This window comes from Pristiophorus japonicus, chromosome 1 (genome assembly GCF_044704955.1).
Source record: "Pristiophorus japonicus isolate sPriJap1 chromosome 1, sPriJap1.hap1, whole genome shotgun sequence".
Classification (NCBI taxonomy): domain Eukaryota; kingdom Metazoa; phylum Chordata; class Chondrichthyes; family Pristiophoridae; genus Pristiophorus; species Pristiophorus japonicus.
In genome coordinates, this window is record NC_091977.1 from 531,146,543 (window position 1) to 531,159,875 (window position 13,333).

The window sequence follows — 13,333 nt, forward strand, 5'->3', positions numbered from 1 at the left end:
CATGGGACGAGATGTCATGAGATTTTTTACATTTTTTTTTAAATGGACTTATTCACGGGAGTGAAACAGATTAAGGGGGGGATTGTATTAGAAATATTAAATAATTATAGGAATTTGACAAAATAAATAGTGAAACATTATTTCTATTGGTCCGTGTTTCAACAACAAGTGGCGCAAACTCAGATTAAAACTAAATACATGGTGTCCCGGAATTTGCGTTCACTATTATTGAAACTGCAACTTCGCGATTTAGCGCTTGCACATCCTGATGTCGAAATCCCGAAATTGAGGTCAGTCAATCACTGCTCCAATACTGGTTGCTCCCTGCCCATCCCCTGCCACAAGCCTGTAAAGTAAATGGGAGTTTGAACAACTTGTGACACCGAAATTTAAAAAACTATTGAAAAAGCAAGACATAAAATACTGAAGAATTTGATTCAGCTTTTAAATCACAGCAACAGCCAAAGATAAAGAGCTGTATTTTTCATCAAAAAGAATATTTTTCTTAAATTATAGCCTGTAAAAAAGTTAAATGCTAAACGAGAAAGAACAAGACTGCTTTATTTTTGAGGTACTATTTTTGGGTAAACTATAAATGTTCTATTGCTCAGACTTAATCCATTGGATTTTTAAAAAACGTTGTGTGTATAATTAATGTTGAAAGAGTTACAGGCTGTAATTCAATCAAGGTGTCCTGATAAGATCATAACAGAACCACAACACCGAATTATATAGACTCATGAAAAACTGCAGTTCTTGAATCACTAGGTTATACCATTGTAGACATTATTTGAAGCATTACATTTGTAATCAAATTTAGGAAGCTATGTACATTTGATTTACTAGCACAATCATACAACACATCTTGGTGCCTGAAATGCATTTCTGCTCTGCAGCAAAATAAAACTCAAAGGATACAACAGCATATGGTCCAAAGCCAACTTCTTAAATTTGATTTATTTTTTAAAAACCCTGCTGATTCACTGGATCACCTTTACGTTTTACATCTTTGGGCATCATACAGTCCAAAACAAGACCACAAAGCTGCATAAAATTAAATGCAATTCATGAATTTTATCAGCCTGCAATTTTTTTATTCCTTCCTGGAACGTGGGCGTCGCTGACAAGTCCAGCATTTATTGCCCATCCTTCAGTGCTTTTGAGAAGGTGGCGATGAGCACATTTGCGCAATTTGTGCACATATACCCCCAGGTCCTGAAGTTCATGAACCCACTTTTAGATTGCACCCTTTAGTTTATATTGTCTTTCCTCGTTCTTCCTACCAAAATGTATCACTTCACACTTTTCTGCGTTAAATTCTATCTGCCACGTGTCTGCCCATTTCACCAGCCTGTCTATGTCTTCCTGAAGTCTGTCACTATCCTCCTCACTTTTCACTATACTTCCAAATTTTGTGTCATCTGCAAATTTTGAAATTGTGCCCCGTACACCCAAATCCAAGACATTAGTATATATCAAGAAAAGCAGTGGGCCTAGTACCGACTCCTGAGAAATACCTTCCTGGAGTCAAACAGACAACCATTCACCACTACTCCGTTTCCTGTCATTTAGCCAATTGCACATCCATGTTGCCACTGTCCCTTTTATTCCACGGGCTTCAACTTTGCTTGCAAGCCTATTATGTGGCACTTTATCAAACATCTTTTGGAAGTCCATGTACACCACGTCAACCGCAGTGCCCTCATCAACCCTCTGTGTTACCTCATCAAAAAACCCAATCAAGTTAAACATGATTTGCCTTTAACAAATCCGTGCTGGCTTTCCTCAATTAATCCACACTTGTCCAAGTGACTGTTAACTTTGTTGTTTCTAAAGACTTCCCCACTGCCAAAGTTAAACTGACTGACCTGCAGTTGCTGGGTTTATCTTTGCACCCTTTTTTGAAATTTTGTTCCACATAAAAAACTCAACACACCAGCTGGCGCACTCCTACAGTGCACCGACCCAAAAAGCTGGCAGGGCACTGTCATTAAAAGGACTGGTTTTTTTAAAACTGAAAATGCATTGGGAGGGGGGGGCGCTGAGTGGCAGCGGTGCGCACTTTGATCGCGTCATCACTGCCGCAAGCCCCACAACACCACGAAAGTCCGTCGATCGGGGCGGAGGTCCACATCACCGCAAAACTTCTCGGGCCAAATTTCTGTCGCAGCGGTCAGATGACGGCCATGGACTCCACCGCATGGCCGCCGTAAACGGGCAGTAAGGGGCCTTACCGAGACCCTGAATTTCGGCCCCTCTATCTTTTTCATCATCCAGGAACTCTGGCTTCAGTTGCCCTACCTTTCCCCCCACGTGGTGCCCCAACCATCTCCTCTTTAAAGGCAGCCCATTAAAGAGCCTCAACTGTTCCTATCCAGGGGGAGAGAGAGAAATAAAAAGTAACAAAATTATGACATTACAAGGATGGAGGATGGTGATTGGTTGTTCCATATTAAGTGAAGCACTGGACAGGGAATGAATCTTAAAGCTAATAACTGATTTAATTTGCTTCAATTGTTGATTTTCTCATTTTAAATTTAATTTGTAATAATGGTATATACTATTTAATTTTAGTTAATTATAATTAATCTTTATTATACTGATTTTACTATTGTACACTCCTTATTGTATTATTTACAATGTAATTTGAACTTTAAAAAAAAAAGTTTTTCCGACTGTGTCTATCTGCGTGCGTATTTTGGCTGCTGCTTCAGACCCGAGCCTTTAACCTCTTTTTACACTTCCTTCTCCCACTTTTTCTCTCTTTCCCTCAATGGTCAATATCTAACGTGTTGTAAAATTGCTGTGAAACGCCTTGGGACGTTTTACTATGTTAAAGGCGCTATATAAATAAAAGTTATTATTGTTCGATTAGTTTTGCCTGACAATCATTGATACCAATTTACCTGGGCCAGATCTGTCCTCAACCCACTGAAATTTGCCTTCCTCCCATTAAGTATTTTTTTACTCTATTATAATTAAATGGTGAACAAAATCTTTATCAAGGCATATTCATCATCTGCTTATATTTACCTCACCAAACGACTGCCTCGACAACTTTTGATATCTTGCAGACTTAAAATTACTCAGCGCAGGTATGAATATCCATATTTTTTCTGACCAAATCATTCGGCTCGAGAAACTGGAAAGATTTATGACACGGAGAAAAGGGGCAGTTAGGAAGAGTAAAGTTGGGAATATTTCTCTTTTAGGATTTTAAGACTCACTTTTGGACAGTCAGTGTTTTCCACCACCTGTGCTAATCTGTTCATCTCTTGGCTCTGATTTTTTTTTTTGTAAATGAATACCCTTTTCTGCCCAATAGATTCAATCTTGATCATTGGCAAGCAGGAGATGCAGTAATGCAATTCCGGACAGCAGTATGGAAAGGTATTTTTACTTCTGCCTGCAATTAACGCAGCTGAATGTAAAATACAATGAGTTACAAATAATAACGAGACTACTTCTATACTCCCATTTATACGTTTCGTGGGTTCTCAATGGAGTATCTGCTGACTGTGCAAGGTGCTAAAACTCAGCCACTTGCTTTGCAATTTATGTACAAAGAAGCACCAACAGAATTTGGCACTTTGGGAAGAGAACACATTCACTGGCAAGTTTACACGGGTACATTAGCCATCATTATGGTTGTACATTTTCTAAAGGCAGCATAGCACCCACTGAACTACGAGCGTCCTGTTTAATTCATCAACGCTACCAGTGGCTTTGAAAGAAGAAGCCAGTCTGATCCAATCCACGCTGGCTCCCATCCTGACAGACCAGGAATGCGAGGCGGTCCCATCCTGTCAAGCCAGTCATTCATAACAAACGTGATTATGAATACCAGAACCTACAGAGAACTGTTAGGTTGTGAAATATCAGACAATTCAGTTCTTCTTCTCTACCCAATTGTTCCTGCAAGGTTTTGACAGAATATTTACAAAGCAATACTTTATAATGACAGAAACTCTGAACAAACATTTTGTATCAGTCTTTACGGGTAGAGGACACTAACAATATTCCAACAGTGCATTGTCAAGGGGCTATGGGGGTTGGAGGAACTTGACACAATCACAATCACTAAGGAGGTGGTACTCAGTGAGATAATGAGTCTAAAGGCAGATAAATCCCCTGGACATGATGGCTTGCATCCTAGGGTCTTAAGAGAAGTAACGGCAGGGATTGTGGATGCATTGGTTGTAATTTACCAAAATTTCCTGGATTCTGGGGAGCTCCCAGCAGATTGGAAAACTGCAAATGTAACGCCCCTATTTAAAAAAGGAGGCAGACAAAAAGCAGGAAACTATAGACCAGTTAGCCTAACATCTGTGGTTGGGAAAATGTTGGGAGTCCATTATTAAAGGAGCTGTAGCAGGACATTTGGAACAGCAAAATTCAGTCAGGCAGAGTCAGCATGGATTTATGAACATAAGAAATAGGAACAAGAGTAGGCCATATGGCGCCTCGAGCCTGCTCCACCATTCAATAAGATCATGGCTGATCTGATCATGGATTCATGATCATGATCTATAGTAACGACTTGGAAGAAGGGACCGAGTGCAACATAGCCACATTTGCTGACGATACAAAGATGGGAGGAAAAGCAATGTGGTGAGGAGGACACAAAAAATCTGCAAAAGGACAAACAGGCTAAGTGAGTGGACAAAAATTTGGCAGATGGAGTATAATGTTGGAAAGTGTGAGGTCATGCACTTTGGCAGAAAAAAAATCAAAGAGCAAGTTATTATTTAAATGGAGAAAGATTGCAAAGTGCCGCAGTACAGTGGGACCTGGGGGTACTTGTGCATGAAACACATAAGGATAGTATGCAGGTACAGCAAGTGATCAGGAAGGCCAATGGTATCTTGGCCTTTATTGCAAAGGGGATGGAGTATAAAGGCAGGGATGTCTTTCTACAGCTATATAAGGTATTGGTGAGGCCACACCTGGAATACTGCGTGCAATTTTGGTTTCTGTTGTGTATCTATAAAGCATGCTCTCCCATGTTCCGCCACCAGAGAGCACATCCCCTGAAGTCCCAAGGGATCCCAGCATCCCTTGGGAGCACTGTACATAAGCCGACCCCTAAGGCCTGTTCTCTGGAGTGTCTTAATAAAGACTGAGATCACTGTTATTTTAACCTCCCTGTATGCAATCTCATCTGTTAGGAACACAATAGTTTCCATATTTACAAAAGGATATACTTGCTTTGGAGGCAGTTCAGAGAAGGTTCACTAGGTTGATTCCAGAGATGAGGGGGTTGACTTATGAGGAAAGGTTGAGTAAGTTGGGCCTCTATTCATTGGAATTTAGAAGAATGAGAGGTGATCTTATCGAAACGTATAAGATTATGAGGGGGCTTGACAAGGTGGATGCAGAGAGGATGTTTCCACTGATGGGGGAGACTAGAACTAGAGGGCATAATCTTAGAATAAGGGGCTGCCCATTTAAGACAGAGATGAGGAGAAATTTCTTCTCAGAGGGTTGTAAATCTGTGGAATTCGCTGCCTCAGAGAGCTGTGGAAGCTGGGACATTGAATAAATTTAAGCAGAGAGAGACAGTTTCTTAAATGATAAGAGGATAAGGGGTTATGGGAAGCGGGCAGGGAAGTGGAGCTGAGTTCATCAGATCAGATCAGCCACGATCTTATTGAATGGCGGAGCAGGCTCGAGGGGCCGTATGGCCTACTCCTGTTCCTATTTCTTATGTTCTTATAATGGTTCTGACAAAAATACCATGTGAAAAATAGGCACTCTCACGAGGGTCCTTATAAAGCAGTATTTTAGGTACCATATTCTGTGCTGTAAAGATCATGAAATTTGAGCCACATTCCTGTGGAAAATGTAAAGCTCAAGGTGCCATGCTTGCACAATCACAATAAAAATTGAAAATGCTGAAATACTCAACAGGTCATGCAGAATCTGTGGAGAGAGAAACATAGTTAACATTTCAGGTCGATGACCTCTCATCAGAACTGGAAAAAGTTAGAGATGTAACAGATTTTAAACAAGAGCAGAGGCAGGGAAAGAGGGGAGGGGAGGAAAGAACAAAAGAGAAGGTCTGTGGAAGGGTGGAAGGCAGGAGAGATTAAATGACAAAGGGTATGATTGGAGGACAGGCGCACCAACATCAGCGTCCTCATTCAGGCTAACATCCCCAGCATTGAAGCACTGACCACACTTGATCAGCTCCACTGGGCAAGCTACACAGTTCGCATGCCAGATAGGAGACTCCCAAAGCAAGTGCTCAACTCGGAGTTCCTTCACGGCAAACGAGCCAAAGATGGACAGCAGAAACTCTACAAGGACACCCTCAAAGCCTCCCTGATAAAGTGCGACATCCCTATTGACACCTGGGAGTCCCTGGTCCAAGATCGCCCTAAGTGGAGGAAGTGCATCCGAGAGGGTGCTGAGCACCTCGAGTCTCAACGCTGAGAGCATGCAGAAATCAAGCGCAGGCAGCAGGAAGAGCGTGCAGCAAACCAGTCCCACCCGCCCTTACACCCTCAACCACGATCTGCCCCAGCTGTGACAGGGTTTGTGGCTCTCGTATTGGACTGTTCAGCCACCAAGGAGTGGAAGCAAGTCTTCCTCGATTCCGAGGGACTGCCTATGATGATGACAATTGCACAAAGCAAAAGTAAATGGTAATGGGACTTTGTACATTAATACCTTTTAACATTTAATCACTCCTGCCAACAAATCTTGTGATTTACCAAAGTAAAACTGGAAAACACAAATATATTCATTTGAATGACCAAACAGCAGCTTACATTTATCGAGCATACCTAATTTAGAAAAAGCCCCCAAGATGCTTCACTGAGATGTAATAAAAAAACAAAATGACAGCACGTCAAAGGCGGCGATATTAGGAGGGTTGGTCAAAGAACTGGATTGTAAGGGGGATATTAAAGGAGGAGAGAGTGGATGGAAAGGTTTAAGGAGGGAGTTTCAGGGCAAGATGCCTAAGCAGTTGAAGGCACAGCCACCAATGATGGAGCAAAGGGGGGAGAGGTGCACAAGAGGCCAGAGGCAGAGGAAAAGTGTGTTCGGGAAGTTTGTAGAGGTGGAGGCACAGAGATAGGGAGAGGCAAGGCCATGAAGGGATTTAAACAACAGAGAATTTTACATTTGAGGGGGACCAGAAGCAAATGTAGGTCAACAAGGACAAGGGCGATAGGCGAGCTGGATAGAATGCAAGTAGCAGTGTTTTAGATGAGCTGATGCTTGTGAAGAGTGGAGGATGGAAGGCCACTCAGGAGAGTATTGGAATAGTCAAACTTGGAGGTGGCAAAAGCATGGATGAGGATTTCAGTGGGAGATAGGCTTGCGGCAGGCAAACACACAAGCTTTCTGCTTGCACCCAGTAGCACTTTTCTGCGTCATTTATTTCTCCCCCTCCGAGGTGTGACTGATGGCAGACCTGTTTCTCAATTATTTCCAAATTAAACAGGAGGCTTTCGCACCTGTAATTCACTCAATGACACCTCTCAACCAATATTCTAATAAACAGCAAATTGAAGACATGTGGCTTAGAGCAAAAATGCCTGCTGCTGCAAGCTAATGAAATAATAAAAAAAGACTTTGAGCACCTGCCAAAACCCACCAATACGCTCCAATTAAAATGAAATGTCTTTTTGGCAAATTCTGAAAAAAGAACTCTTCGTCATCTTTGAAAGAATAGCAGATTCGTTTTACAAAACAAAGCAATAAAATAAAACCAGGTGTATATGTACACTAAATCGATGTAACTATACATATAACATAAAAATGATATCTGATGCACCAAAATATCCTACTGGAATTTTTGGATGAGCTTCATTTCAATATTCTGTTATAAGTAGCCACATTAGCTTCTGTTCATACAAAGCACATAAGGTGACACATGGCACAAGAGTGAAGAATGTGTCACGAAAGGGATGTTGGTATTATCGCAAACAGACATTGTTAACTTTTAAACTACATTCTTAACATAAAAAGACTTGCATTTCTATCGCGCCTTTCACAAGCATCAGACGTCTCCAAGTGCTTTACAGCCAATGGAGTACTTTTAGAGTGTCGTCACTGTTGTAATGTGGGAAATGTGGCTGCCAAATTGCGCACAGCAAGCTCTCACAAACAGCAATGTGATAATGACTAGATAATCTGTTTTTGTTGCTTTGATTGAGGGATAAATATTGGCTAGAACACCGGGGATACCTCGCATGCTCTTCTTCGAAATAGTGCCATGGGATCTTTTACGTCCACCTGAGAGAGCAGACAGAGCCTCGGTTTAATGTCTCATCCAAAAGACAGCACTCCCTCAGCACTGCAGTGGAGTGTCAGACAAGATTTATGTTTAAATACACCTCCTTATATCCATTAGCACAAGGCTGAATTTTCTATAAATTAGATTTGAGAAATTTCCAAAGAAAATATGAGGTCATTCAAATACTCTTGACATCATGTTTGCTCAAACTGTACAATATGAATATACTGCATGAAAACATTTCCTGCAATATCTTCAGGTTATATCTGACATACTATGATACTGTATCTGAACACAATATAAATGATTATTACACACATGAACATTTCCTTTTTGGCACAGATTCAAAGCTCATTTCAAGCAGACCAGACACTAGTTTAATTCAAAGCTAAATCATTTTGATTACAGCACATGCACCACCTTCTAAATGATAGCGCATTAAAATATCGATTTGGGTCAATGGTTGATAACGCCGAGTTTTCAATGGCCAACAAAATAAATGCCGGTATCCGTAAATAACTTGCTTGTTAAAATGTCACAAGAGCAATAAGCCATGTTTCTGGTGTCACAGCCAAAGCTTTAAACACAGCATAGTCATTCATTAGGAAATAAATCGTCTCTTGACATACCAAGTGTTCACTCAGTTCACCTTCAGAGAGACTGAAGAAATATATGAGCAAAAGATACGGATATCCAGTTCAGATCAGAGGGGTTGTAATGTTACACACCAGTTACTCTGTCGTACAGGTATTGGGCAGTGAGAGTCAATTCCCATGAAGGTGCTCGGACAGCTTGCGCTACTCAACCTGAAAACCTATCAATGGCTGATTTAAATTCGTAACAACTAGGCTTCCTTTCAGGCAGTGATTACGAATGAGATTTAAAATCCTCACTTCAATAATTTCTCATTACATTCCTATTATATCAACAATTAAAAAAAAAAACAAGTATATGGAACACCGCAGTTACACTTTCCAATGAATTACAGTGTTTGAAAATATTTGTCTTCTTACACTTGCTTGCATTTAGAGTGGCTTCAAAGAACAATGTCGGAGATTTTCTGCAGTTGCAGTTTGAAGGTTATTGTAAGCTTGGCGAGCGCAGTGTGCCAGGCACTGTTGAGAACAGCTCTGAAGACCGTGCATGTGACTGATGCAATACTCTCAAATATGTGAGCTGCAAATCTCGCCACATGCCCTGGAGGGCATCAACAAATGGAAGGACCTAAAATTCAAGTACTATGCTTTTGTGATACGCAAGTTCATTCCTGAGCAATATGCTCCCCATATTGATGTGGTAGTGACTTTTATCCCTCTCGGACGGTTTTAATTATGACTCATAGAATTAAAACAATGCCATGTTTTTAATGAATCGGAAAGTACTGACTTTTCAGGGAAAATCAAGAGGCATTCTTGTGGGGGAAAAGCTACTGTGTATTATGTAATTATGTTTTTCCAAGCTAACATTTATTATTCCAGAACTGAGGAGTCCTACATAAATTCACAGCAGTTGCAGTATTTAACAGAAAAGTAGCTCATTTAATAAAAAAAGTATGTCGGGATTAATAGCGTTAATACCAAAAATGTAAACAATCATCATCCTACTCATCTATCCTATTCTCATCCAAAGAACCTTGGGCTCGTCATTCAATTTTCTACAACATGGAGGGCAGGAGTATTCCAGATCAGAGAGTTCTTCATCATCATCAAATCATCTTTTCCTATCCTCGGTCTGAAATAAACCCACATCACAGTGGCTGTCCAAAGAACATGAAATTCATCATAATCACGGCACATTATTATGAAAGAAACAGCATTCAAATCTTCAGTATCTGACTGGCAACTGACCAGTATTAAAAGGCTATTAAACTACATACCCTCAGACTAGTTTTGCGCTACGATTATGACATGGTAACAGTTATTCAGAACAGCATTTCACTATCATACCTGAAGGTCTGAAAATGTCCTTTAGTAGAGCTTCATCTACTGGTAATGATGCTGATGTCCCTGTATTGTGCGTCCAGCTCTGCAAAATGGCTTGCAGCAGCAGGGTCTGGGCCCTTGTAGCTTGTAGAGTCAGACTCGGTAATTCAAATATGCATTCTGTTGTTGAGACAAATGGTCGTTTCATCCTATTGAAAAGAAATGGAAATCAAAAAGGTGCACATTTACATCGGACAGAATTACATAGAATTTTGCAGCACAGAAACAAGCCATTAAACTCAACAGATCTACGCCAGTGTTGATGCTCCCCACTCCCACCTTACTTAATTTTAACCCCATCAACATAGCCTTCTATTCTTTCTCCTTCATGTACTTATCGAGCGTCCCCATGAACGTTTCTATGCTGTTCACCTCAACCACTCCATTTGGTAGCAAGTTCCACATTCTCACCACTCTTTGGGTAAAGAAGTTTCTATTGAATTCCGTATTGGATTTATTAGTGACCATCTTATATTCATAAAATCAGATTTTGCAGTCTTCCACAAATGCAAACATGCTCTCTACGTCTATCTTATCGAATCCCTTCCTAGTTTTAAAGACCTCAAACAGGTCTTTTTTAGCATATAAATATGTAGTATATATTCAGATTGCTTAATTATAGACATTTACTATTATTATTATCTAGTGGTAATAGGCATCAAGCTTAGGCTGACAAGTAGCAGGAAACATCTGCGCCACACAAGTGCCAGGCAATGACCATCTCCAAGAAAAAGAAAAACCCAATTGCCTCCCCCGACCTTCAGCGGCACCACCATCATCACCTTCCCCAATGTCAACATCTTAGGCAACACCTCTGACCAGTAGCTTAACTGCACCAATCATATCAACACCATGGCAAGAAGAGCAGGGCAGAAGCTGGTTACTCTGACAATCGTCTCACCTCCCAACCCTTCCAAGTCTCTCCAGCATCAGAAGCACAAGTCAGGAGTCTAATGGAATAATCGACTTGCACCTGGATTGATGTCGCCACAACAACTTCAAAAACTTCATCAAAGAGTACCACTTGACCATCATTCATGCCCCAAGTCCACCAATGGTATGTACCATGTACAAGATACAGTGCAGCAACCCAGCAAGCTTACAATTCAGAAGGACTGACAGAAAGGAAAAGGAGGTGGGGTAGCACTGTTAATAAAGGATGAGATCAGTGCATTGAGAAACGATATTGGCTCAGAACATCAAGAAGTTGAATCAGTTTGGGTGGAGATAAGGAAAATAAGGGGAAAAACTCGCTGGTGGGCGTAGGCTATAGGCACCCTAACATTAGCTACACTGTTGGATGGAGTAAAAAGCAAGAAATAATGGAGGCTTGTAAAAAAGCAATGGCAATAAACATGGGCGATTTTAACCTTCATATTGATTGGACAAAGCAAATTGGCCAGGGTAAACATAGAAACATAGAAAATCGGTGCAGGAGTAGGCCATTCGGCCATTCGAGCCTGCACCACCATTCAATAAGATCATGGTTGATCATTCACCTCAGTATCCCTTTCCTGCTTTCTCTCCATACCCCTTGATCCCTTTAGCTGCAAGGACCACATCTAATTCCCTCTTGAATATATCCAACGAACTGGCATCAACAACTCTCTGCGGTAGGGAATTCCACAGGTTAACAACTCTGTGAAGAAGTTTCGCCTCATCTCAGTCCTAAATGGCCTACCCCTTATCCTTAGACTGTATCCCCTGGTTCTGGACTTCCCCAACATCAGGAACATTCTTCCTGCATGTAACCTGTCCAGTTCCATCAGAATTTTATATGTTTCTATGAGATGCCCTCTCATCCTTCTAACCTCCAGTGAATAAAGGCCCAGTCGATCCAGTCTCTCCTCATATGTCAGTCCAGCCATCCCGGGAATCAGTCTGGTGAACCTTCGCTGCACTCCTTCAATAGTAAGAATGTCCTTCCTCAGATTAGGAGACCAAAACTGAACACAATATTCCAGGTGAGGCCTCACCAAGGCCCTGTACAACTACAGTAAGACCTCTCTGCTCCTACACTCAAAACCCCTAGCTATGAAGGCCAACATACCATTTGCCTTCTTCGCCGCCTGCTATACCTGCATGCCAACTTTCAATGACTGATGTACCATGACACCTAGGTCTCGTTGCACCTCCCCTTTTCCTAATCTGCCGCCATTCAGATAATATTCTGCCTTCGTGTTTCTGCCCCCAAAGTGGAAAACCTCACATTTATCCACATTATACTGCATCTGCCATGCATTTGCCCACTCACCTAACCTGTCCAAGCTACCCTACAGACTCTTGGCATCCTCCTCACAGCTCACACCGCCACCCAGTTTAGTGTCATCTGCAAACTTGGAGATATTACACTCCATTCCTTCATCTAAATCATTAATGTATATTGTATATAGCTGGGGTCTCAGCACTGAGCCCTGCGGCACTCCGCTAGTCACTGCCTGCTGTTCTGAAAAGGACCCATTTATTCCGACTCTCTGCTTCCTGTCTGCCAACCAGTTCTCTATCTACATCAGTACATTACCCCCAATACCATGTGCTTTAATTTTGCATACCAATTTCTTGTGTGGGACCTTGTCAAAAGCCTTTTGAAAGTCCAAATACACCACATCCACTGGTTCTCCCTTGTCCACTCTACTCGTTACATCCTCAAAAAATTCCAGAAGATTTGTCAAGCATGATTTCCCTTTCATAAATCCATAATGACTTGAACCGATATAGCCTTGAGTGTAACGGGGGTAATTTCCTTGAACATTACGTTGCGGAACCAACCAGGGAGCAGGCTATTTTAGATCTAGTACTGTGCAATGAGACAGAATTTATAAATGATCTCCCAGAAAAGGATCCTCTAGGAATGAGTGACCATCACATGGTTGAATTTCAAATTCAGTTGGAGGATGAGAAAGTTGGCTGTCAAACCAGTGTCCTCTGCTTAAATAAAGGAGACTACAAAGGTATGAAGGCAGAGTTGGCAAAAGTGGACTGGGAAAATAGGTTAAAAGTATGGAACGGTTGATGAGCAGTGGCAGACATTTAAGGAGATATTTCATAACTCACAACAAAAATATATCCCAAATCAAAAGGAAAGACTGTAAGAGAAGTGATA

The 13,333-nt window shown here is 41.3% G+C and overlaps 1 protein-coding gene across 8 annotated transcripts in view; it reads right to left on the reverse strand.

Annotated features, from left to right (window-relative positions):
* Positions 1 to 13,333, reverse strand: part of LOC139277917 (intermembrane lipid transfer protein VPS13B-like) — a 1,209,249-nt gene that overhangs the window by 872,378 nt on the left and 323,538 nt on the right. For 6 of the 8 annotated variants that reach the window (XM_070896555.1, XM_070896554.1, XM_070896561.1 and 3 more), the window contains exon 17: positions 10,195 to 10,379. In XM_070896555.1, the coding sequence (XP_070752656.1) occupies positions 10,195 to 10,379 (185 nt within the window). Of the gene's footprint in view, positions 1 to 9,818; positions 10,005 to 10,194; positions 10,380 to 13,333 lie in introns of those variants that run through there. The other 2 variants (XM_070896592.1, XM_070896598.1) reach the window with 2 other exon arrangements.